The sequence below is a fragment of the Halichoeres trimaculatus genome, unplaced genomic scaffold (genome assembly GCF_033239565.1).
Source record: "Halichoeres trimaculatus isolate MK-OKI-2021-1 unplaced genomic scaffold, fHalTri1.1 fHalTri1_scaffold_15, whole genome shotgun sequence".
NCBI lineage: Eukaryota > Metazoa > Chordata > Actinopteri > Labriformes > Labridae > Halichoeres > Halichoeres trimaculatus.
The window spans coordinates 30,994,339-31,018,374 of record NW_027437193.1 but is presented as its reverse complement, the minus strand read 5'-3'; the positions used below and the strand labels follow the sequence as shown (position 1 = coordinate 31,018,374).

The window sequence follows — 24,036 nt, the reverse complement described above, 5'->3', positions numbered from 1 at the left end:
ATGTATTTTCACTTATATGAAAATATCCTTGAGGCGCAAAAATAAAATATTTCAAGTACAAAATAAAATATTGTTCAAGATTTAAATTATTCTTCTCGAGTTAAAAAAAAACCTGCAAGTAGGAGAAACAATTCTGCAAGTAGGAGAAACAATTCTGCAAGTAGGAGAAACAATTCTGCGGTGAAACAGTTCTGCAAGTCAGAGAAAAAGTTTTGACATGATTTTACCACATCACGTGACTTTTGGCATGATCTTCCCGCCGTCACGTGACTTTTGGCTGTAACTTTCCGCCATTCTGATCCGCATCCGCAGGACTTAGATTTATTCATGAACGCCAGCACACGACTCGAGCAATGTTCTGCAATGTGCACGACACAACAGCAGGTAGCACTGCTGATGCTGTTAGACCATAGATCTACATCATAGATACAGCAAGGAGCCCAGGAAGGAGGGCAGCAGCCGACAGACGAGTTTGGGACTATGGTTGGTGAGGTTTTTGATTTTATTGGCATTTCCTCGGTTGATATATGTAATTTATGGCATTGCCGGAACTAACCTATCAAGCCAACTTAACCTTATTCCTGTTTTCTCACTAAATACGTCTTGTTGGCCACTTCAGTCGCCTCGTGTGGTCATGAAATGACTCAAACTGGATCGCTCACTCAGTGACATCCATAGACTGTAAAGCTCTAGGTTCTAGGCTTTAGGTTTTTATTGCTAAGAATAAACCCTGAAGGCTTCAAATGCCAAGCAAAGACGATGATCAGCAGTACCTCAGGAAAGAGTGTCCAGAGGAAGATCTCCAGCTTTAATCCACATGTGGCATCTCTCATCAGAGAAGTTGTTGACTTTGACTGGCAGAATTATTGAGAGGCACACATACACTCATAAACAAACACACAAACCTAGCACTGCACTGTGCGTGGCTGAGAGGTTGTGTTTGAGTCCACCACCTCTGTTCGAGAAGGTTTCTCCAGCCTGGCGAAGATGGCTTCTTTGACTCCTCTTTCCAACCATCTTTCCTCTCTCACCAACACTAGTGCATCGCTGTCCCCCAAAGAGTGTCCCATGACCTTTAGGTGAAGGTGGACTGCTAAGTCCTGACCTGAGGAGGTAGCTTTCCTGTGTTAAGCCATACGCTGTGAAGCGGTTGTTTGGTTTCCCCAAAGTCCAGGTCTGAGCATTCTTCACTGCTCTGGACTGCACTAAATGACACTAAATTCATGTTCACAAGGCAGTGTTTTAAAGTGAGCCAATCCAGGTTGAGCCAAACCAGCTGCGCTTTGAGTTGCACAAGAGACTAGAAATGGCCTCATGTCATTACCTTACAGCTATAGTTAGGATGCCGTTCAATATCTAATGTTATGTTCTATGGAAGGATGTACCATATTATCTGTTTGCTACCTGTATCAGCCTATATCAAAACTTTTGCAGATACTTGCAGCCGATATATCTTTAATATTGGCAAATTACACAAATGTACAATATTGATGCACTTCTCCATCACTGCATAGGGACATTGAAAAATCAAGGGTTTCAATTTTGCGAGATTAAATGCTGTTTTTCTTGTTTTATATCTGTTCCTCGCAAAAGTATACTGAAGCCCTGAAAGAAACAAGTCAATTTTTTTTCCGAAGTAAAGAGCTTGAGCTCTTGACCAGAAATAAATTAAAGCAGTTTTGACTGATACATGTTTATGTTTTAAATATGTAAATGAATTGATTAATTAAAGCATTTTTTGACTGGAATAATATTTGAGTAATGGTCATTTGTTGTGTATAATGTTTTTTTTTTTTTTTAAACATATGCTGCTTGTAATGTCCCAATAAAAATGATTTAAAAGAAGTAGAACTATAAATGTCATTACAGGTAGTAAAGTGTTACTGGACTTTAAATCACAAAGCTGTAAATAAATGAAAATACAGTACTGATTGACATAAAGTCATAGTAATGCTGTAAATTGGCAATATTGAAAATACAATAACTATTGTAAGTGATAATACAGTAGCAGTACTGTAGACTGAAAATACAGTAGCAGTACTGCAAAGACTGAAATACAGTAAAACTACAGTAAAGGCATTTACAGTATTATACTGGCATCTTGGTGCCAGTATAATACTGTAAATTTTACAGCAACCCCTTTGCAGTGTAGCATTTATTGACTTCACAATGACCCTTCAAAGGTCATAATGCATTTTAGCCCTTCAGCCATTTAACATTGGTGTGTATTGGACAGAATGTTCCAGCTGTGTGGGAGATTCAAACAACACATTGGGCTGAGGGGGAGACGAAACCTAGAAACTCCCTGGAAAAACAGCCCTCTTGGGCACAATTTTTGTCCAATCAAGGAATGTAACGCGTCACAATGTAGGTAACCTTTTCCTGCTTCTGTCAAAGTGGTTTTTAAAGCAAAAGGATAGAGGAAAAGTCAGCACCAGCACCCATGTATTCCAATGCTAATTCCAGAGTGGTTTTCTCAGAGATCTGTGGAGGATCACTCATTTGTCTCTCGCCGTCATGACCACATTTCTTGGTCCATAGACATAAAACTAACATGGGCAGCTTCCTCAGGGTCTCAGGACTTACTTGGCCCAGTTGTTTTTCTGATCACATATACTGTTTCATTAAAATTGCAGTTTGAGACATCTTTGCTAGGCGTCGCCCTGTTGGCAGCAGCTCTCTCTTCTTTGTCTGTATCTTGTAATTTTTTCGTCTCTTTTTCGTAATCTTTGTATTTGGGGTGGAAAAAAACTTTGTACTGCTCATTTGTTGGTCATGGACACCAAACTTTTTGTGGCTTCAGTGATATTTTTACGACTTTTTCTCCTGTGTTTGTCTGGAGATCCTATGTGTAACCATGGCCACATTGTTTACATGTGAACTCAGCTGTTAGCAGCCTGTAGCATGTCAATGCTAACTGGTGTAAGGCCTGATGTGAGGTCCAGTTTGTCCTATATTAGGATCAATACAGTAAATGACCAGCTTTTGTTATTAAATATTCCACTTTTTTCCAAATTGATATGATGATATTGCTAGGAGTGAAACAGTAATCTTCAAGAAATCCTGAAATCAGTTTAGTGTCCTGGACAAAAAAAACATGATATTAGTTTGATACAGCATCCTCTGAAAGTTCTTTGGAGGCTTTGTTATGGACATGCGGGTATATTAATGACTGACAAAGGCCTCTCTAATTATGTTGAAATGCTTTGCTCAGTATTTGAAGTTTCCACTGTTTTTACAAATCAAGTTGCAAAATGTTCAGAATATTCTGGAGAATTGCACATTTTTGACTCAAATTTCCAACTCTTGTTTTTTTATTTAACATCTAAAACACAAAAGATAGCTACAAAAAATGAATGCAAAATGGTCTGTCACCATCGAAACCAGCTGGTGATGTCATAAAAGATTCAGCTTCAGGTGCCCAACAAGGGTTATAAATGATTGCTGCACTAAGGGTTAGAGGGTGAAATGACTCAGCATTTCAACATCCAGCATTTGCTCCCTCTAGTTTTTAAAGTAAATCAAGAAAGGAAACACCTATTTGTTAAACGTAGAAATCAGCTAACAGCTCGTTCTGCTCTTTCATAAGAGCATTATTTTAGAGAGATTAGTATTCTGCTCCTGCTTTGTCGGAATTTCCTGGACTTCTCTCTGTCAGCTAAAGGATTATTTTGTTATACTGCATCATTATTTTTATGACACAGTTCTTATTATTTTTGTTTTCCTTTTGCAATATAAATAAAAGTTATTTTTGATATTATTATTATTATCAAGATGCAGCCTGAAGTGGAAACTTAAAGGGGACATATCATGCTGATCCCTGATTTAATACTTGCATATAATAAATTTGAAAACAAGACCTTAAACACCCTGAATTTTCAAAAAATGAGATATTGTATTTTTTCTGATATCCTAGAACGAGATTTGATGCCTCTGAAAATAGGTCATTGCCAGTTGGCCGCGAGATTTCAACCTTTGTGACGACACAAGGATCCTTTCTTTTTATTGGAGTAATCTGATAAAGCAGCTCCTCCTCTGTGATGTCAGTCACACAACCACCACCGAGGGATACACCCACCAAGAGCCCAGTATAAATAAAGCTCCCTACTAGCTCTGGCTAACTTGACTGAGTGCTGGATGCAGGGACTCTGCTCTGCTGAGCAGCTCGGCTTTACATGGTGAATTAGCAGTTAAAACACTGTAATTTTAGCAGACATCGTAATACTTGTGAGACTGTGATATTTGCATGCTTGTTTTGACATGCACTGTGAACCTGGACCACAATAATGCTGCGGTAGTAACATAGTGAGGAACTGGCGGTAGAGGCGATCTTTAGACTACACTTTCAGCATGATGGATAAAACAGACAGAGAAAAGTGAAGGAGCAGGATGGAGCCCTGTTATAGAAATACTTTATTGGTGAAGTCTGCCTATATTTCCACATATAAACTATACATGTCACAGTATCGGTTTGACTCACCACACTGAAGCGTTCTGAGATGATCTGTGTCCAGGTGGATTTTCTTCCTCCTGAGCTGCAGAACCGTCCGGGTCTGACTCGGGGTCCAATACAAAAGGACGTATCCTACACTCTGCCATTTTATTAGTGCTATCAATGCCTTATGGTGAAGTTTTGGCAAACAGCAAACTCACTCTGTCTGCCCCATCCAATGTGGCGATTTAGTAAATACTTCCATGCTGCAAAAACCGCCCCCTGGCTCTACCCCCTCCGCCCCTCTGATAGAACTGACCAATCAGAGCACAAAGGGCTGTGATGTTGCGAGGTTACTGGGGGTCATTCTCAAAACGTAGCGTTTCAACAAGATCTTCAGAATGGCCTAAAATAAGGATATTGAGAACACTATTGTGGGGCAATGAAGGAACTAAATGACTTGTACTGAGGGCAAAAATGCTTTACAGACATCCTAGTCTGGCATAGTGAAAAGGAGAAACAAGCATGATATTTCCCCTTTAAGGAGCTGAGGCTTTGAGCACTTTTGAGTTAGCTGTATTACACTGTACCCATGGTTGCTGCTTAGAATTTGACACCATTTGGGCAAAAAGGGTGAATGTTCAGTACAAGAGCAGAAACAAAGAGGCAGACACACATAAATTACCATCCACTTTGCTGCTGTAGCAATAGAAACAAGTTGAGACTGAAAATTGGCTCTGCAGAGATTCTATCCCCAGGCTAAGTTCAGGAAATCACACACAACATTGCCCAAATGCTCCAGCAATTCCTCTCCCTCAGGCCTACGTAAATAGACAAAAAATGGATGATGATAAAACAAATGGATTTGTGCTGAAATAAATAGGGAGCTTTTGCAGCTGAGCAGCTACTGATGGCTTCTTGTAGCTGGTACAGAGTGGCTTAAGACTCTGAGTGACGGGTACGACTGAGATAGGGAGAGCTGGGCTTTTCAAAGGTGAGTGAGAGAGAGAGAGAGAAATGCAGGGGGAAGGCAGGGGGAGTCACGGGTGCTGGAGAAAGGACTGTCAGGGAAATTAAAGTCCTCTGTAAACAAGTGCCGAGCTGTCAAACTGGGTGAAGACTTGATTACAGCATGCTGCAAGACCATGTACCTCAGCCCCACAAAGGCCTCCAGCTCCAATAAGTACACCTCTCATCTCACTCCTTCCCTTTCTTTCTCTCTTTGTCTCCTCACTGTCATTACATCTCTGCTGCCCATTAAAGCTTCTCTTACTGGTTCTTTTTCAACATTTTCACTTTGAGCACCCCTTTTTGTCCGAAGCCCTCCCTCTTCCTAAAAGCTTTTTTCTTTCCTCTCTCATTGACACAGCCAGAAAACTGCCACATTATGACAGCTGAGCGAAGCTTGTGAGGGTATTTTGCTCAGCAGTTAACCACAGGTGTAGAATTCACTCAGCCAAAGGGAGTCAGTTAACCTGTCAAATTATGATGGTGGCTTTAACAACGGCGCTTTGGTGTTACTGCAGTAGCAGAAAGAGAGTATAATCATGGTGTGTTATCAAACACCCGCCTATTTGTGCAATAACAAGAAATAAAGTGTATAGGGCTGTTCTGCACAATTCACTTTCACCGTAGAGAGCAGGATTTCCAGACACAGATCCACCAGAGGCCCATATAGAAAGCAGCGTCTGGGAGCTGCCATAATGTGAAATGACCCGACACGCCCTGTTCACAGCAGCAAACCACTGTAACTGCTGAAGCAGCGTACCAGTGTAGGGGTCAAGTGGAGCTGTTTTTGGTAAAGCTAGTTCCACCAAAATAGTCCAGCCTTGTAACCATAGACTGTATAACACATGGACATGTCTGCGATGGCACCTTTATAGACTCCTTGGTGACAGTTGTCATGAATTTGCGAACATATGGCTTCAGGTCCTGATCAAGCTGAGGGGAACTTAGTATCTCAAGTGATTCATATGTTTATTGTCAAAGTTAGCCAACTTTTGCTTATATAGGGAATGGCTGACTTGACTGACAGACAAAGAGGTAAAAGGCCCATCTCTTGGTCCCATCCAAACTCAAATAAAACCAGGTAGACTTCATCACCAATGTGGCCTCAGTTGACGAGTGGCTTTAAAAGTCTGTATAAGAAACAAACGGGTGATGTCACAGAGACTACGTCTATATATTATACAGTCTATGGCAAGGGTCTGCAACACATAGAGCCTCATGCAGCTCTTTGACCCCTCTACAGTGGCTCCTTGTAGCTTTAAAAATCGTACTGAAGTGAAGAGTTTTTATTTTTCTTACAGAGGGTATTGATGATTAAAGACATCAACACTAAATAAAATCATGCGTTAACATGTTGTCTAACTTGATATTCTTCACATCTGTCAATAATGCCTGCCACAGCTCTACTTCACCTCCTACAACATCAACAGCCCACCAACTTTTCATGCACCTGTGTCTAACCTCATGTTTTACACCCCTGGTACGAAAACTAAATCAACAAAAAAAAATCTGACAGAAATTCTAGACCTAATTGGATTTATTTAACTACCAACGTGTTAGCTGTATAAACATGCTTGATGTGCAGCAAGACAGAAAGAAAAAAAAAAACACAGAAATTCATTTTTTTTTTTTTTTTTTTTTTTTTAACTTTGGAAGTTTTTTAATTGATTTAAATTTTTGCACATTTTATCCTTTTTAATTTATTTATTTATTTATTTTTTATTTTTTGCAAATTTTTTGGAGATTTTAGCCAACTTTTGAAAATTTTCCATTTTTTTTACCACTTTCTGAAATTTCATTCACATTTCATTTAAATATTTCCAAATTTTGGAGATATTAGCATTTTTCTTTATATTAGCATTTTTTAATATTTGCAGATTTAGTTATTTTCCTTAAATAAAAATTTCCTTAGAATAATTTTGGCTTTTTTACATTCAAAGATTAAAAAATGAAATATTTGCAAATTTCCAACCAGCTCCCAGTACTTCTCTTCGCAACTTAATCTGTCAACTTGCGCCAAAATGCATTTAAAGATATATGTAGTACACTGTTCTTACCACTTCAACACCAATCAATTAATTAGAAGTCCAACTACATCTGGCATTACATATCCATCCATGGGTGACACTCACTGGAGTGTCTCAATGACACACTCTTCAGCAGCAGGGTGAGGGTTCATCCACATGGATTACATACCTGAGTGGAGAGGTAGTCTCAAAATGATAAAGAAACATAAAAACTACAACTGATGCAGAAAGAGGAGTGTTAGAAAGATAATTTCACATTGTCCTTTTATTTTATTTTCTACTGTAGGCAAAGTGTTTACATGGTGTTGCAGACCGCTAATACATGGCTCCATCTCACAGAAAGGCCAAAACATGAAGACTTAAAAAGGTTGGGTGTAATCAAGGTCAGAACCATGTGTCAAGATGGGGGCCATTGTTGCATATCAAGCTCATAAAAGAGCACTCACTAACACACAAATCACAGTTTAGGTCAAAGGCCAGCTAATACCATGACGTAATACGGATACTTAGTGGTGAGAGCATGGTAAAGTCATCTTGTGTTGACAAAAGGGTTGGCCAAGGCCAGCACTCTCTGATGTATGGTTCATTCAGATAAGACTGAGGAGCCACTCTGTAAAGAATAACTGTGGTGACTTGTGAAACTAAGTGCCTTAACTGAGTTTGAGAGTTGCAACAAAACCAGGGTTAAGGCATAGAGAAGAGAAACTGAAACTTTAGTATGTGTTGTCACATTTGTGTTTCTTGTTGAAGAGAGCTGGGAGAGAATTAGGTAGAGATCTAACAAGCAGCAAAGCAAACCCAAATAAGCAACTACACTGTAGGAACCAAGCCCAAAACTCCACAACACGTAACTGACGAGATTAGCAAGCAACTGAACAGAAAAAAAAAACTAGTCCAGAGTTACTTATTTTATGCAGACATGACAACACTGCCCCTGGTATCCCCTGAGTATCTTTACATGATTTAAAGCTCAAAAAAAAAAAAAAAATTCTCGCACTAGGGTCTCAGAAAACACTTTTTGTTGTCTGTCTGTAATGCTTCATCACGACTGCTGCCTCCTTAGAGCCCTGTTTTCACCAAGTGGTCCAGCATAAAGCCGTAAAGCCTGATCTTGTTTGTGTTTCCACAGCCACCGCTTCCTTCTTGGCAGGCGGTGTGTAAGCCAGATGCCGATAGCCTTTTCCTATCAATTCTTTCAATCAATCAACAGACTGCAGTGCTTCTAGCTCCTCCTTCTGGGGTCAGATTAGTATGTCTAGCACACCAACAAGTTTTTTTGGGGGGGACTTTAGGTTTTAGTCAAAGGAAACGTCGCAAATGTGTGCCATACCATGATGAACCAAACTTAACCTCTTGGTGGTAAGGGGCTTAAAGGGACAGTTCAGTTTTTTTGAAGTGGGGTTGTATGAGCTCTATGTGACCACTAAGGACATTAGATACAGTAGAAAGTTGTCTCCTCTCCCTCAGTAAGACACAGACTGTAATCGCTCGTGACAAGGAAATAGGCGCTAACAGGGAAATGGCATACCGGATTCAAAGGCTATTTTCTCTGCCTACAAGAACTAATATCAAAAAGTAATACTACATTTTTAGTGTACACTACATGAAATAATTTGTAAGTGCATTAAGTCTTTGGAAATATAAACATTTATCCGGACTTAACTAACTGGTCGTGTATCCTTCCGTGCAGCGCTAGTGTGCTCTGTCCCCCCTCCTCCTTTCAGCTGTAGGGAATGTAAATAAGCTTTGCTTCAGGCTCCAGTTGTAGCCTTGTGTAAGTTTGATCAAGTATCGTAATTCTTTTTTTTGTACTCTAAGGATTGTGAGGCAGCGTAGGAAATTCAAAACGAGTGACTATGACAGCGATGATGAAGTTCCATTCACTTTGGAACCAAAAGGATACCTGTATGAACCAGAGTACACAGAAGAGGAGCTGCTATGGATGGTGACTGAAAGGAATACAGAGGAAACATTCACGGATGTTAATAAATGTTTATATTTCCGAAGACTTAATGCACTTAAAAATCATTACTCCACAAACCTCCTTCCTTCTGATTGGCCAGCCTCATGGCGGCCTCTTGGGGGGGAAGAGCTACGGGTAGATCTTGGTGTTTGAGCTTATTAAGATCTAGTGATATTTTTTGAAATGGGTGTTCTGATTAGTCTACAGACCGATTTCTACAACATATGAAAATCTGCATGTCCAGTATGAACATCCAGCTGTGTTACTCTATATCCATGTTAAACAAATACCAAAGCAGAATACCCCCTCTTTAAGTTGGAGGACAATCAGGAGGTGGACTTATGAACTATGATAGATGTTTGTGAGCAATGTAATGTTCTACTTGTAGTTTAAACACTTTTTCATGCAGAGCAAATCATAGCATAACTTGTCTTTGAAGGATTAGATAATTCGGATTGTAAAGAGAACTGTGAGGTTTTGTGTCAGCAACTTTGAAATGTATGACCATATTTTGATTGATCAGTTAAGGTGAACCTCATATTGACGTGTTGCGAGCAAACAATTAAAAAATGAACAAGCTCAGTAGGTTTTGGGTGGACTAATCACCTGAACTTAAGACTCTGCTCATACAGAGCCTGACTCAAAGTGAGAGGGGAGAAGTCGTGGAGCAACTTTGAGAGGAAGTCCAGAAGAAAATCTAATCTAATGAGCAAAATATGGTGAGTTTTTTATTCTTTATTTTATTTTTTTATATTTTTTTTTACATGTAAATGGACCTCACTTACATAGTGTTACAAATCTAAAGTTTGGTACTGTAAGACATTCATTCTGATTTGATAACAAAGAGGTCCAAAGTTAAAACAAACGTAGCCATCTGTAAATGGTCTTTTCCTTTTATTTTTTGTGTTTGGAAGTGTACATCTGCTTGAAGTAGAGCTTTTCAACCTTCCCTTTTGGTAAGTTCTCTATCTTGCAGTCTGTAAACTCTTTGAGAATCCAAAGCGGAGCTCCATCCAGGCAGACAGCTCTGGGTTTTCTGAATGTGTTGGGCTTGTAAGGCTGCTACAAAGCCTACAGCTGTAATGAATCAGCAGGAAACAGCAGCCAAATCTCTTAGTGATGACAAATTATGCCTTTGTGTGTGTCTCAGTGGGTTACCTCTCTCTGGGCAGACTGATGCGAGGCTGTTTGGGGCAGCGTTTGCTCAGGGTGAACAGTTTCCTGATGATCTTCTGGGCTTTCCCCCGGACCAGGGCGGTGCTGGACTCCAGCTGGGCGTAGCGCTTCTGGAGAGACAAGTCAGCCGACCAGAACTTTGCAATCATGGACACATTCAAGAACCGGTCAGTGGGCAAGCGCTTCAGGAAGGCTTTGAAATCATCTGCAGGGAGAGAGACAAGGAAGGAGTGAAGAGAAAGAGAAATTAAATGCCGAACAAACCTCTCTTAAACTCTGCAAACCTTACATCGTAGCCTATTTTCTCCACGGTGGCATGCTTTGATAATGCCAGAGGAGCTGCTGGAGCTTTCTTTGTCATCAAAGCACAAAAAGTTGTTTCGTTTTAATGAATATTCATTACAAAGTAAACACCTGTGCTTCAATCTGTGGTGAGGCTCATTCACCCCACCATTAGATGCTCATTTTGTTCACAGCGGCATCATTTCCAACTCTCATTTAGAAACAGTTACCCAATGATTGACAGCACAATGTCACATACAGGTGGCCATTTCCATAAATGTCATAATTTATTTCCTTAAAAGGCTGATCAGAATCTCTATTCAGGAGCTGAGTAAACCAATAAAAACATGCGGTCAAACACTGAGAGGTTCAGACTCTCTCTGTGAAGCTCCTCTCTGAAATGCAAATGACCAAGAGACATTTATGGATGTGATTCTCAGCAAATTCTGCAGCTGCCGAAGCAAATTTGTGTCAAAGCAAAGAACACAGAAGCCAAAGTCCCTGTTTGGGTTCATTTTAAGACGTCTGCACAGCAACTCCAGCAACACATCAACAAAACCACTGAGGAAGGAGTTCATTTCTCATGTCGTTGAGCAGAAGCACTGGTTTTATTTTCTATATTTGTTTAACCCTTTATGGCCCAAGTGCCATACAGGCCACCTGGACTTTTTTTTTTGTCCTAAAAGAGTGAACGCTCATCTTTTATTTCAGGAAGTTTCACATCTTTTTTGTCACTAGGCCAAATGGTTAAAGCACATGGGTCATACTTAGAGTCTGTGGGCCAAATGTGGCCGCCACACTATTTCATGTGGCCCACAAGAGTTTAAAAGGTCTGATTGCCTTCCAATTGATAAATCAAAAAGGTGCACTGACCATAAACTGTTTCCCACGATACCGACTGATTATGTTACCTGAGAAATGACTGCATCCAGCCACAAGATCGCAGTGTTTTCACATAAGTGTCATTTTACAAACTTGTGAAATTGAAAAATAAAACAATGATCCCAAAAAATCCAGAAAGAGAAAAGTTGATACAGATGAAAGGCTGCTTCAGGAAAGATGGGAAGGCCAATCTGAGTTTGTGCTTCAAGGAGAAAAAACAGTATGTCTTTAGTGTTATGAGGTTGAGGAGTACATTGAGGAGTAGCTGCATTTATTTTACCTTTCATTTATTTACATTTAGCTACATTTCGTACTGTCTTACAGTTACATTTGGCTGTTTGAGGACAACCGTTATGGTGATGTGGCCCTCAGTGATAATGAGTTTGACACTCCTGGGTTAAAGACTTAGGGTACTGAGAACAGCAAACATCACTTGTTGCCTGAAAATGGAACATTGTTGCACTTGGATTCCTATGCAGTACAGCAATACATTGGATATCACCATAAAGCTTGCCTTTCTCTTTTTAAGGAGCTGTTTGAATTTTCCCGCTTGACCAAATGTAGGCCTGTCACGATAACAAATTTTGCTAGATGATAATTTTCCAAAATATTATTGCAGATAAATGATATTATTGTCAATATCATTTGGATTTTTTTTTTTTTTCCATTTTTTCAATAATGTAATTATGATAAATGGGATAATAAAGTGAGTACACCATACTAACCCTAACCCTATCAAAAGCAAGAAACTTTAATGTCTTAAGAGTATTTAACTTTAATTAACAGGCCAGGATCTTTTAGATAAAATAAATAAAACAAAAAATATAATACATTTAAGAAACAAGAAAGAGAAAAAAATACACTGAAAATGAAATGGACTCTCTTTAAGAAAAAAATACATGTCAATGAAAATAATTAACACTAATCAAAAACAATAAAACATAGACCCTGTCTGTAAAGAAAAAAAGGAACTCCAAAAAAAGCAAACAAAACAACAACAACAACAAAAAAAGAAACAATAAAAACTGTAGCCTAAATAAAAGAGAGCTTATACAGTTCCTGAATTGTTTGTAACATGTACTTTTTCCCAGTCAATCCGTCCTGTCTGTCAAACATTTTTTAACATTTCTGGCTTTCAACTGTATTGAAGGGCTGCATTTCTCTGGTGATGTAGCTGTCTTTGAGCGCCCACCATTTGGTGCTTTTATTTCTCTTTACTTTGCCGACCAAAAGCCTCAGTAAGAGCGGATTGTCAAAGAACAAGGCTCCGCTGCACCTCCCCTTCTTCTTCTTCGTCACCACTATTTTCAAACAACTGCGACATATCAGCTCGTTGGTGTTCATGAGCTCACACTTTGTTCATTCTGATAAAAAACAAAATATTCCCACACTGTGACTGTGGCAGGCGGTTTAAGAGGACGTGGCAGCAGAGTGCAAAACTAGTCATGACCAACCTTAGCATTGAGTCTGAGTAGTAACACTTGATCGAGCCTTTTCTTACATTCCATACTACAAAATAAGTAACAAAAGTGTGTATTATTTGTGCCGATACTAGATCAGACCAACATCAGTATCAGCCAATACTCAAGGCTGCGATAGTCTCTGTATCGTTTTTTTTTTTTTTTTTTTTTTTTTTTTTTGTAGGCATTTAGTGAAAGGATTACTGTAAGTAGAGCACATTTAGCATTAAACAATACACATTTGGTGTATTTCAGCTGTAAATAGCACTCTTAATGCTTTTTGTCCAGGTAATGTTATTGTGGTGTATTTTCCCCCCTTTATCAGTATAAACTCTACCATGACCTGCTGGGGACTATGGATAAAATCAGCCTTATGGTTAACTGTGGCATATTAACATGAATGCTGTACTGTAATGTTCATTAATTTGCACTGCCCCTTTAAATAAATAAAGGTTAAATGAGCAGGTTATTCATCGGATTTTTTAAACTGGAGCTACCCTGAGCATATTCACGTTAGGTGTGCTGTACAAGCACCATGTGACCGAGACACACAGACATGGACAGTCTGCTTCAACACACCTGTGTTAGCGAAATGAAGGAAGAACAGGCAGATGAGGCCAATATGCAAAGCAAATGCACAAATCAGGACTCATAATATGACTTTCCCTTAATTAGATCGGACAGATCTGACTTTATTAGCTCCCTGAAAGTGATTTATCACTCTGGATTAATATCATGGCATTTATGACTATTTTTGACCTAAAAGTTCAGCGGCAGCCCTGGCGGGAGAGATTTTTGGTCTCTGGTGATGTCAGGAGAGCACAATCAACAGCTGTCATTAATGTGTTAATGTATTGGAAAACATGCAGGTAAAAAAAAGTTTCCTGCTGGTTGCCTCTAACTCCCTGTCACACAGAGCTCAACAATTAAGCAAACTGACCAGTGTGTGACCAGTGTGTGTCCAGTGTTTGTATGAGAGTGTGTGTGTTTGTAATTCCCGTCAGTAAAATATCCGACACAGTTGGAGTAAATTACACAGAGACTAATGTCAGCACAGCTTGTTTCTCTGTGTTGGGACTCTCCATTGATGAGGTCTTTGTACTTCCATTATGAACCAGTGGCCAAATATTATGCCAGCATGATGCCCCTGGGAAAAACTGAGCCCATTATTTCTTTTTCTCCTCTCAAATCCAGCTAAGTGAGACCTTCTTGGATTGTTCTGGGTCTGCTGGAGATCCGTATTCCCATGTGCTGTCTTTGGCAGGGAGACAGCAAGGGAATCTGCAGCCAAGCCGACCTGAGCTGAGCCCAACTGATGAAACTGGAGCCTATTACAGTGCTCAGTGATCCCCGATGACACAACGCTCTGTCTCTCTTTTCCTGTCCCTCTCTTGCCATACTCTGCCTCTATCCATGGCTCTGATCTTTCTCTGGGCATAGAAGTAAGAAACATCTTGTTCTCCCTCTCTGTCTCTCTTTCTATACTCTCTCTTTTTCCCCACTGTGTGCTGACATGAAGTTCAAATAGTTTGGCTGCATTCACTATTTTTCTACAAGAGCATCGGTAAATACTCAGTGTTGATTGGCTGCAGGGTGTTCATCAGTTCCTAGAATTGGACAGCATTGTCCATGTTCTTTTTATAATAAATGCAACAGGCAACTACTGTTTACCAAGCGAATGGACCTTAGCTTTTTTCTTTAAAACTTCCTGAGTGACAGGATGGCTGCTAAAGCAAGCGGTAACCTCCAGGCAAAGAATATGAGACAATGCGGAAGTGCTTAAATCTGCTGTTTCTTGAGTGTCCACTTGAAGCAGGCTCTGGAAGGGAGTCACGTACACACCAAGCCAAAAGAAGCTGTTTTCAAAGCAGAAATTATCCTATTTACAGCCTGGTTCAAAGAGCGTCTCCCGTCTGAGTTGCTAATTTTACTATCGCCACACACGGTGCAGGGGTGGTTTTTTCTTACTCAGCAGTTCAGAGGATATGAAGATCATGAGCTCGCCCAATCAGAGGCACAGCTCAGGTTACGTGACCAACAGGAGCCCTTTAGCTGTATGGAAAACCCTTGCCACTACCAATATGGCCGCAATGGCTGATTTGCTTCATTTTCTGTTTCAGAAACAGACGGGTGACATTGGAGAGACTACGTCCATGTTTTAGAGAGTCTATAAGCTAAAGTGATCCACCCAGCTCATCATACTGTATACTGATAAATGGACCAGTCCTTGTATAACACTTTTCAACTCATCTGATTTCTTTCACCCATCCACACCTCATTCACACACTGATACTGGAGAGTTCTACTGTAAGAACCAACAGTTTTATTCGACACATTCATACCAAAGACTGTATATAGAATGGACAGCATGGCTACACAATGTTCAACGGTATGGTTTTGAAGCAAAAACCCATGTCAAAGGCGTTGCCATTGTACAACCAGAGACTGTGCAGTAGACAATCTGATTGGAGCTAGGGATGGGTACTGAATTAGCTGCTTCATAGGTACCGACTGAAATCTGTCTGTGATATCAAGTACTGATTCATATAGGATCAAATGGTACCATGTTTGGGCACCTAAATGCATCCTTGTGACCATGAGAGAGAGGAAGAGTAGGCAAATTTCCATGCTGTACATGAACACAACATTGAAATTTTATATATTGAATCAATACGTTAGATTGAAAAACTTTACTTTACTCTATTTATTACCACATAAACACACAGAGGTACCGAAAACTGGTACAGTTGAGTACCAATACCAATTGCTTCATTTCAGTTGTGAAAGGTACCCATCCCTGATAGGAGCTAGTTGACATATAAAAGCTTAACTGTTTTTTTTTTCTTTTAGAGTCCAATTTCTTCTTGGCTCTCCCTCTTAACGTATATTACTAATCCCCCAAAAAACCTACACAAAAACAGCTGTCAATCATTGTGAAACATGATGTAAGCCCCTGTTGTTTACCTCTAATAACTAATGAAAAAAGAAACTTTTCAGAAAAAAAAGGACTGGAAAACAATGCATCCCATTAACATCTTCATACCACCACAGCAATTGGATGTGAGAAACTTTTCTATGAAGTGTATTTATTTTTTTGAGTTTGATCACAGCTCATCTGTTACGGCTGGGGAGATGGATTTTTGACTTGTACTGCCGTCAGTCACCAGGGGGAGCAGTTTCTGTGGTGACCTCAATCCAGGCCAAGCTTTTTTTACAGTCTAGGATTCATACCCATCCACTCAACAAAGAGCTTCATTCCATAGCACAATTCACCAAGATACAAAGAGAACAAAAGTTTGTATTTGTATTATATAACTTTATTTCATCCAATTGTGTCCCCATATTTCATCTTTTCAGATGCTTTTTGTTCCCCTGGTTGAGGCAGTTGGGGTGGTGACCTGTCCGGGCCTTTGTTGTTTCTGGCCGAATCTAAAGGTCTGAACATTTCTGTTTTTCATCGAGTCACTGCATACCTTCCCAGGAAAGATGCCACTATAGAGATAAGACGGTTCCACAGAAGAGAGTAAGGGCGCTTCCTCAAGAAAGCCTTCTGAAGGCAAATAAAGACCCAGCACCAAGTATAAAAGTGCCTGTTTCCTTCATGAAGTGTAGCTAAATGTAGGGGAGACCGGGGCTGTTTGTCACACTTTTTACTCTGGCGTGAATTGCTCATCATCAAAACATCTCTCAGTTGTCATCCCTACATTAAATGAAAGCTTAAGGTCTTGGCTTGAAATGTGTATCCCTTTTATTTTTCTACTTATTACAACAAAGTGGTAATCATGCCTTAAAGACACTCTGACACATTGTGACAAGCGACCCCACGGCAGGGTTGGCTGTCACAGGGTGTGAGGTTGGTTGTCCCTACAATTATCAATGAGGTTTCAGTAAAAAAATATAAGTATTTTAAAACAATAAGAAAATGTTTATTTTTTAAGTTAGAAACACTTTTTTTTTTTTTTTTTTAAGAATACTAAAAGTATTTATTAATCCCCCTTGTCTTTTAAACAAGAATCTGAACCAGGTGATTATTTGTTTTAATAAGAAGTGAACTTAAGGAATTGACAGTGCTGAAAAAAATCTAGCCTTTATTAAAAACATAAACATTTCACAAACACAATATGAATATTACATCAACATTAACATGACCCTTAAAAATCACATTATATCTCCTCACCTCAGTGTGTTGTATTTTATCAACAAGATGACCAGTGCAAAAGGGGCAGGAAGTCAGGCCAACTGTTCAATGTCAATATCATGTCACAGCACCCTCTATTGTGGCTGCAATAAGCAATGTGACAACCAGCCCCAGTCTCCCCTAACTAAATGTGATGTAAAATAAATGCAACTAAAAAATGCACCCTCAGTAAAAGACTTTGCAGCGTAATTTCTTCAGCCACAATAAAGCTAGCTGTCCCTGCATTTTTTTGGGCTGTGGTTTTCTTCAACACATCCCGCTGCAATTGCAATTTGAAATTCTGCGCTATTTGTTGTTTTTCTTGAAGGCCTATATTGGCCTTCCCATCTTTCTTGGAACAGCCTACCATTTGTATCAATTTTTCTTTTCCTGGACATATCGGAATCATTGTTTTATTTTTCAATTTAAGTAGTTCAGAAAATGGCACTGATGTATAAATCTTGTGGCTGGATGCTGTCATTTTGTGGGTAACATAATCAGGATGTATTATGGAAAACTTAGTTTGTGGTCACATGTGCTGTACAAAGATGCAGAGCTGTGATGGCATTTTGGGGCTTTATTATCTTTACAGCACATATTTAGTGAATTTGACCTTTGGTAGACCAGACAGCCAGAGAAAGTGATGCACCACTCTTGCTCCTTCAAGTGGCTCCATTTGTAGTGAATCCCCCCACTTAATGTGGACAGCAAATGATCCCCTTAAATATGAGATATCCTAAAAACACCACAACACTTTGAGGAAGACATGTAAACACCATCATGTGACAAACCGACAAGCTCCCACAGAAAAATTACTCACATTTATTGTCTGTCTATGTGAATTTAACCCTTAGTTAGTGTGTGACGGATGCCACTCTAATTGAAGATGGCGTAAAACACCATGTGAACTAGTTCTTCAGTGGAGCAGGCTCATTAAAATAAACCATGTGATGTGTTTCAAGGCTCCAGCAGTTTGTTGCCTCAGCAAAGAAAGGAGGAGACTCAGATCAATACCTCCTCACGTCCTCCTTCACTTTGTCCTGCATCTTTCTTCATCTCTCCTTTTCCTCCATCAGTGATTAACTTGCACACAGCGCCACACACACACACAGAGTCACTTGAACACCCCCTTAGCATTATCCAGCGCTAGCCTCTCCCTCACTCTCTCCTCACACACTCTCAGCAGGGGCCATTAGCGCTGCTATCACGCTGGAGAAATTTGTCTGTCTGTTTTCCTCCCTTTTCCTGACATTTATGACTCCATGTCCCAAATTTATGGACAATTTGGCTCACTCAAAATCTATCAGATAAAGAGGCCGGGGGGGTTGTTTTCCATAATGGGTGACCGTGCGGCCCCCAAATCTCCGTCTCTGTGCCGACTTGGTGATTCACGACATCATCAAGCAGAGACGACAGCCAAGTGACTGGCTGGCTGAAGCCTGTTCATTTAACTCTCTACAAGGACAAGGGATATTAAAAAGTCAGAGCAGGATTTGCAGAAGTCAAACTGCCGGGCAGTGTAGTGGAAAGTGAAGTCCATCAAACTCGGAGAGTTCACTGCTTCTTGGTTCTGGCCTAGTTGGAAGTGTGGCTGCAGAAATATGGAGTCTCTTGTAGTTTCTTTAACTGCTTGGTCTAAAGTGTTTTCCCACTTTGGAAAATAATGACATGTTAGCATGTCGTTCATGAACCTTGAAAGATGAATGATGAATCATAACGATTCTGAAGATCCTCTGGGTCTTTAAAAAAAGACCAAAAGGCAGCAAGTTTTTGTCCTGCGCTAACTGACATGGTTGTTTTTACCAAAATATATGTCTTAAGGTGTGCCTAAATAAAGAACGTATTGTAAAACTAATCCATGCAGAATTTATTAAGGCTGAGATGCAAAAATAGCTATGATTGCAAGACTGTCGGTGGAAGGTAAGCATATTTACAGCCCCCCCCCCCCAAAAAAAAAAAAAAAAAATTAAAAAATGCATTTTTTATCTTGTTCGGGGTAAAAATAACTTGTTTGACTTCAAATAAGCAATATTCACCTAAAAAAAAAAAAAAGCCTTGATCTTTTGTTTTGAGGTTTTACACACCAAAAATAATACCTGAAGTCTCTGTGAAAAAGTAATAAGAATAAGTCTTGATTCAAGAAATCAGTTCAGAGTTTTATTTTGTTTCCTTTTCTGCCCCATTGGCAGAATCTCTTCACATTACAAACAATTTAAGGTCAATTTTTATCAGATAATATCTTAGAACAAGGGATTTTTCTGAAATAGTTGATGAATGTGGCTAATATTTAAGGATGGGAATCAAAAACCAGTTCCTGTAGAGAATCTATGAGAAATGTTTCAACCATATCATTAGCCTTTGTGCTTAATCATTCCCTTATCGATTTTTTACATTATGCTGGAGCTGCCTGGCCTTATGTTGACCAGTCTTCTGCAGCTATCTTAGCTTAGCAGATGACAATAGTTTCCCAAGAAAACTCTGATTCAGGATTTTCAGCTTGGAGTTTTACTGAAGAACTGAACTCACACAGAAATGCACATTACTCTTTCGCATGTAATTCATATTCAGTACTGACAACATGGTATAAATCTTATTATTCACCAAAAATTACATAAACAAAATAGCGCTAGCTTGATGCTAATGTGTATGGAAGAATGCATCAAATGCAAATCAACTTTCATCACAAAGACAGATCACAGTTTCCAAGTAAACAATACCGAAAACTTCAAATGTCGAAATACTTGCAGGTAAATGAAAGAAAAATTTGGTGCAGGCTCACGGCGTGCTTCATAACCAAGGGAAGGTTCTAAACAACTCAGAGTAATGCTATAATCACTTCAAGACACTAGATGGCTTACTTGTGTCAAATATATATTACAAAACATCGACGTCACATATTTTGAAAATTTTACTTCTTTCTGATTATTATTACCCAAAGGTATCCAGATCCAGGGTCCAATTACATATGTATATTTACTTATAAACTCATTTAAATGCTGTTGACCCAGAAAACCTGTAAAGCCACTGTTTTGTACAGAGAAAATTTCCACAAGGAAGTGATAAGGAAATCAATACAGAAGAGCAGACTTGATGTCTGGTTGCTAGGTGCTGCCCTGTTAACTATGGCTGCCTTTTGCAGCAGCTGTCTTCTTTGTCCATTTCTTGTAATTTTTCATCTCTTTTTTGTAATCTTTGTATTTGGAGTGGATCATTACTTTGTACCGCTCATTTGTTGGTCATGGACACCAAACTTTTTGTGGCGTCAGTGATATTTTTACTACTTTTCTCCTGTGTTTGTCTGGAGATCCTACATGTAACCATGGCTGCATTGTTTACATGTGAACTCAGCTATTAGCAGTCTGTAGCATGTCAATGCTAACCAGTATTAGGACGACATGCTGGTTCTCAGGTGTGAGCTAAGAAGTGATGACATGGACCTGTCCTTCCATCCATTGTTATTGGGAACGTAAGATCTATCTCCAATAAGATGGACGAGCTAGCTGTGCTAACCCAGCAACAGAGGGAATACCGAAGGGCAGAGTAGCATCATGCTATTCACAGACATGGCTAACGGAGCAAACATGGAAGAGCTTCACCTGCTGTGAGCAGACAGGATCCAGGAGACAGAGACTGAACAGACTGCTGAAGAAGCTCAGTCCTGGACCCTGTGGAGGTGGAGACTGGATGACTGACAATGATGGACAAGCTGTCAGCATCTATTTTCTTATGGACCTTTTTGCACTTTCTATACACTTTCTTACTTTTGTTTTCTTGATTGCTGCTGTGACTTTAATTTTGTTGTACTTGTAACAATGATAATAAAGTTCTATTCTATTCTATTCTATTCTATTCTATTCTATTCTATAAGGGCATTTGTATCGATAAAATCTTATCAATGCCATTCCTACTAATGTTAAGTCTTATAATATAGTATTAACACAAAAGGGGCAAAAAATTCCTGGTTTGAGCTTTTGTTGTGTTGTAGCTGTTTGCCAAGTTAAGATACTGTTAGTAGTCAGGCTGCACTAAAACTCCTGCGCTTTTCTTACTTCAAAACACAACTTTAAAGAGGGGGTACTGCACTTTTTTGGTCTTAGCCATAATAGCATTTCATGATTTACCACTCTAAAAATCCCTATTTTTCTCTCTTTAATGTTTTAGAAACATCTTATTTCAGCCTCTGTCTGTGTTAGAGGGCTGTGTCAGACCAAAATGACTTGTCATCAGTCGAAAAGTCCCTAAAGTTGTAGTAGTGTTCTGTGTGCTTTATGGTGCTGACCCTGATGAGGGTTAGGGTTAGGGTTAGTAGGTGAGCCGTGTGTGTGATACCCGCTAAAGTCTGGTTCATGTTGGAGTAGTGTGACTGCTGGCTGTACTCTACAGCGGGGGAGGGCAATCGTGCTTGAGTACGGTACGTTTTAGATGGCCAGTTTGAGCGCGCCTTGAAACACTTAGTTTTAGCTGCTGCCACTTTAAAGCCCACTGCCTCACAAACCCCCTTCCCTCTGATTGGACAGGCGTCCACAGCTCTGTCAGGGGCAGATTAAGACAGTCTGAGGAAAACAGATTGACAATAACAAGAAGACCTCAAACTTCAGGGACAGCAAAGCTGAAAAAGCTCAAAGTGCTCTGATATTTAGCCGAGTTTGTCTGGTTTAATGATCTCCTCCTCTCATAAGAATGATGAAAACCTAGTTTGAAGTGAATGTATAGGTACTTTATTTGATGTCTATACTTGATGCCTAATTGCCTTGTCTCATTGAGTCTTACTTCTACCACTCGTGTTTTTGGTATGTGTTGAAAAACACAATTTTCTTTTGCACTTTCACCTTCATATCTGAGTTCTTTCATGCTTCGTATGATGAAAACACTCTGTCACAAACATGCACATAAATCAGCTCTAACCCTCGCTTACAGTCTGTCACAGAGTCTCTGTCACAGCTCAGATTAGAATTGATAGTTTTACAGCAGCCTGTCATATGTAGCAGCGAACACGTCGTCTCAAACACCTCCTTTCTCTTCTCTCTGTGTGCAGTGCCCCGTCTGTCAGCTCCATCTACGGGAGATCCTCTCATTAAATCCCACATGGTTTCTCGCAACAACAACTTCAATGATCATCCTTCCTCCTCTGTGCCTTTAATTCCTTTGCAGACATGACAGACAATAAGGTTGGAGTTGGGATGTGTTCAGGAGAACGCAGCAACGCTCCGACTCTCTTTCTTTCTTTTTTTTTTTTTTTCTGTGCTGACACCGGCTGGGAGAGACGGAGCGGAAACAGAGGGTCCAGAGCTGTCGAGTAAGCTGCTATCTTCATCACTTCAAAGTGTCGGTGGCACATTAAAGGCGTCATCCATCACACAATAGTTAGCACAGAGGGTTTAATGTGCCACTTTGTATAGATGCTCCGAATTAAAAACTACATTTGAAGTACTTATTGATATGAGATCCATCATTGATGAGAGAGTTCATCAATCTGTTGGACCAGGCACTCGATACCTTAAAAAAAAAAATTCAGATTTAATTTTAGTTTTACATAAACTGTGATGATAATCCTCCTGAGGGTCCACAGAGATTATCCCTGTGGAAAGTGATGAGCAGGGAAAAGTGTAACCTCAGGGCACTTCAGCCTGGATTTGAATGTCAGTGGGCCAAATTCAGATTCACTGCACGTGCAGACTAGTGTCACATTTCAGCCAGGATGCTCCAGACGCAGATTTTAACTATTTAAAGCCCAGTGGGGGTATACTTGGGACTAAGGCTCCATGGATGATGGCCGATTACTCCAAATCTGAAAGGTTTTGATTTGAGTTTTTGTGTTGACTCGCACCATTCTGGTCTATTCTCGACTACAGCAGGCTGGAGCCAGTGTTATCAACTCCTCAGTAAAGAAAGTAGGCTGTCCTAGAAGTTGCTAAATGATGTTATTGTCTAATTTTCATGTTTGGAACTACAAATGAAACTTTTTTTGTCCCCCTGTCTTTCCTACTGGTTAAGGTTGCGCTCCATGAGGCTCACCCTTGCGCAGGTGACCCAGGATTGAGTCCAGTCTGTGGCCTCTTTTCTTCATGTCACTCCCTACTCTTGCCCTGTTTCCTTCTCTATCTACTGTCCTCTCTAATATCAAATTAAAGGCATAAAAGCCCCCCAAATAACTTATATTAGGGATGCACTGAATATTGGGTAGCCAAATATATTCAGCAGAATATTGCAAAAAAAAGCCTCGGTGAAGTGAGTTCAAAGCAAGGCCCAAGAGTAGTGTGTGACGCAATGACACAGTCAACCCCTTCAACACTGGATGTGTCATCCCTGACACATTGCACTTTGAAGGACAGTTATTCCTTATCAGTTTGCACAATTGGGAAAACATCCAACGGTTTGTGAAAGCTGAGACTTTCAGTTGATTTGTGTTTTTTTTACAGTAACTTCACTTAGGCATTTAAGGAAACCCATGAATACACACAAGAGTGTGAAGCAGATGCATGGCAGGAGTGCACAGACAGAACAGAGCTAAAGTCTCCCAAGTTTGTAAAAAAACAATATCCTCCAGGGTTACAAAACCTCCACTCAAGGTTATCATAGTTAAAAACTAAACTAAAAACAAAAACTAAAATTTAAAATACATTGCAGTT

The 24,036-nt window shown here is 39.8% G+C and overlaps 1 protein-coding gene across 1 annotated transcript in view; it reads right to left on the bottom strand.

Moving 5' to 3' along the window:
• brinp2 (bone morphogenetic protein/retinoic acid inducible neural-specific 2) overlaps positions 1-24,036 on the bottom strand; it is a 413,075-nt gene that overhangs the window by 12,793 nt on the left and 376,246 nt on the right. Inside the window, exon 7 of the mRNA XM_074689200.1 lies at positions 10,589-10,811. Coding sequence (XP_074545301.1) covers positions 10,589-10,811 — 223 coding nt within the window. The remainder of the gene's footprint in view (positions 1-10,588; positions 10,812-24,036) is intronic.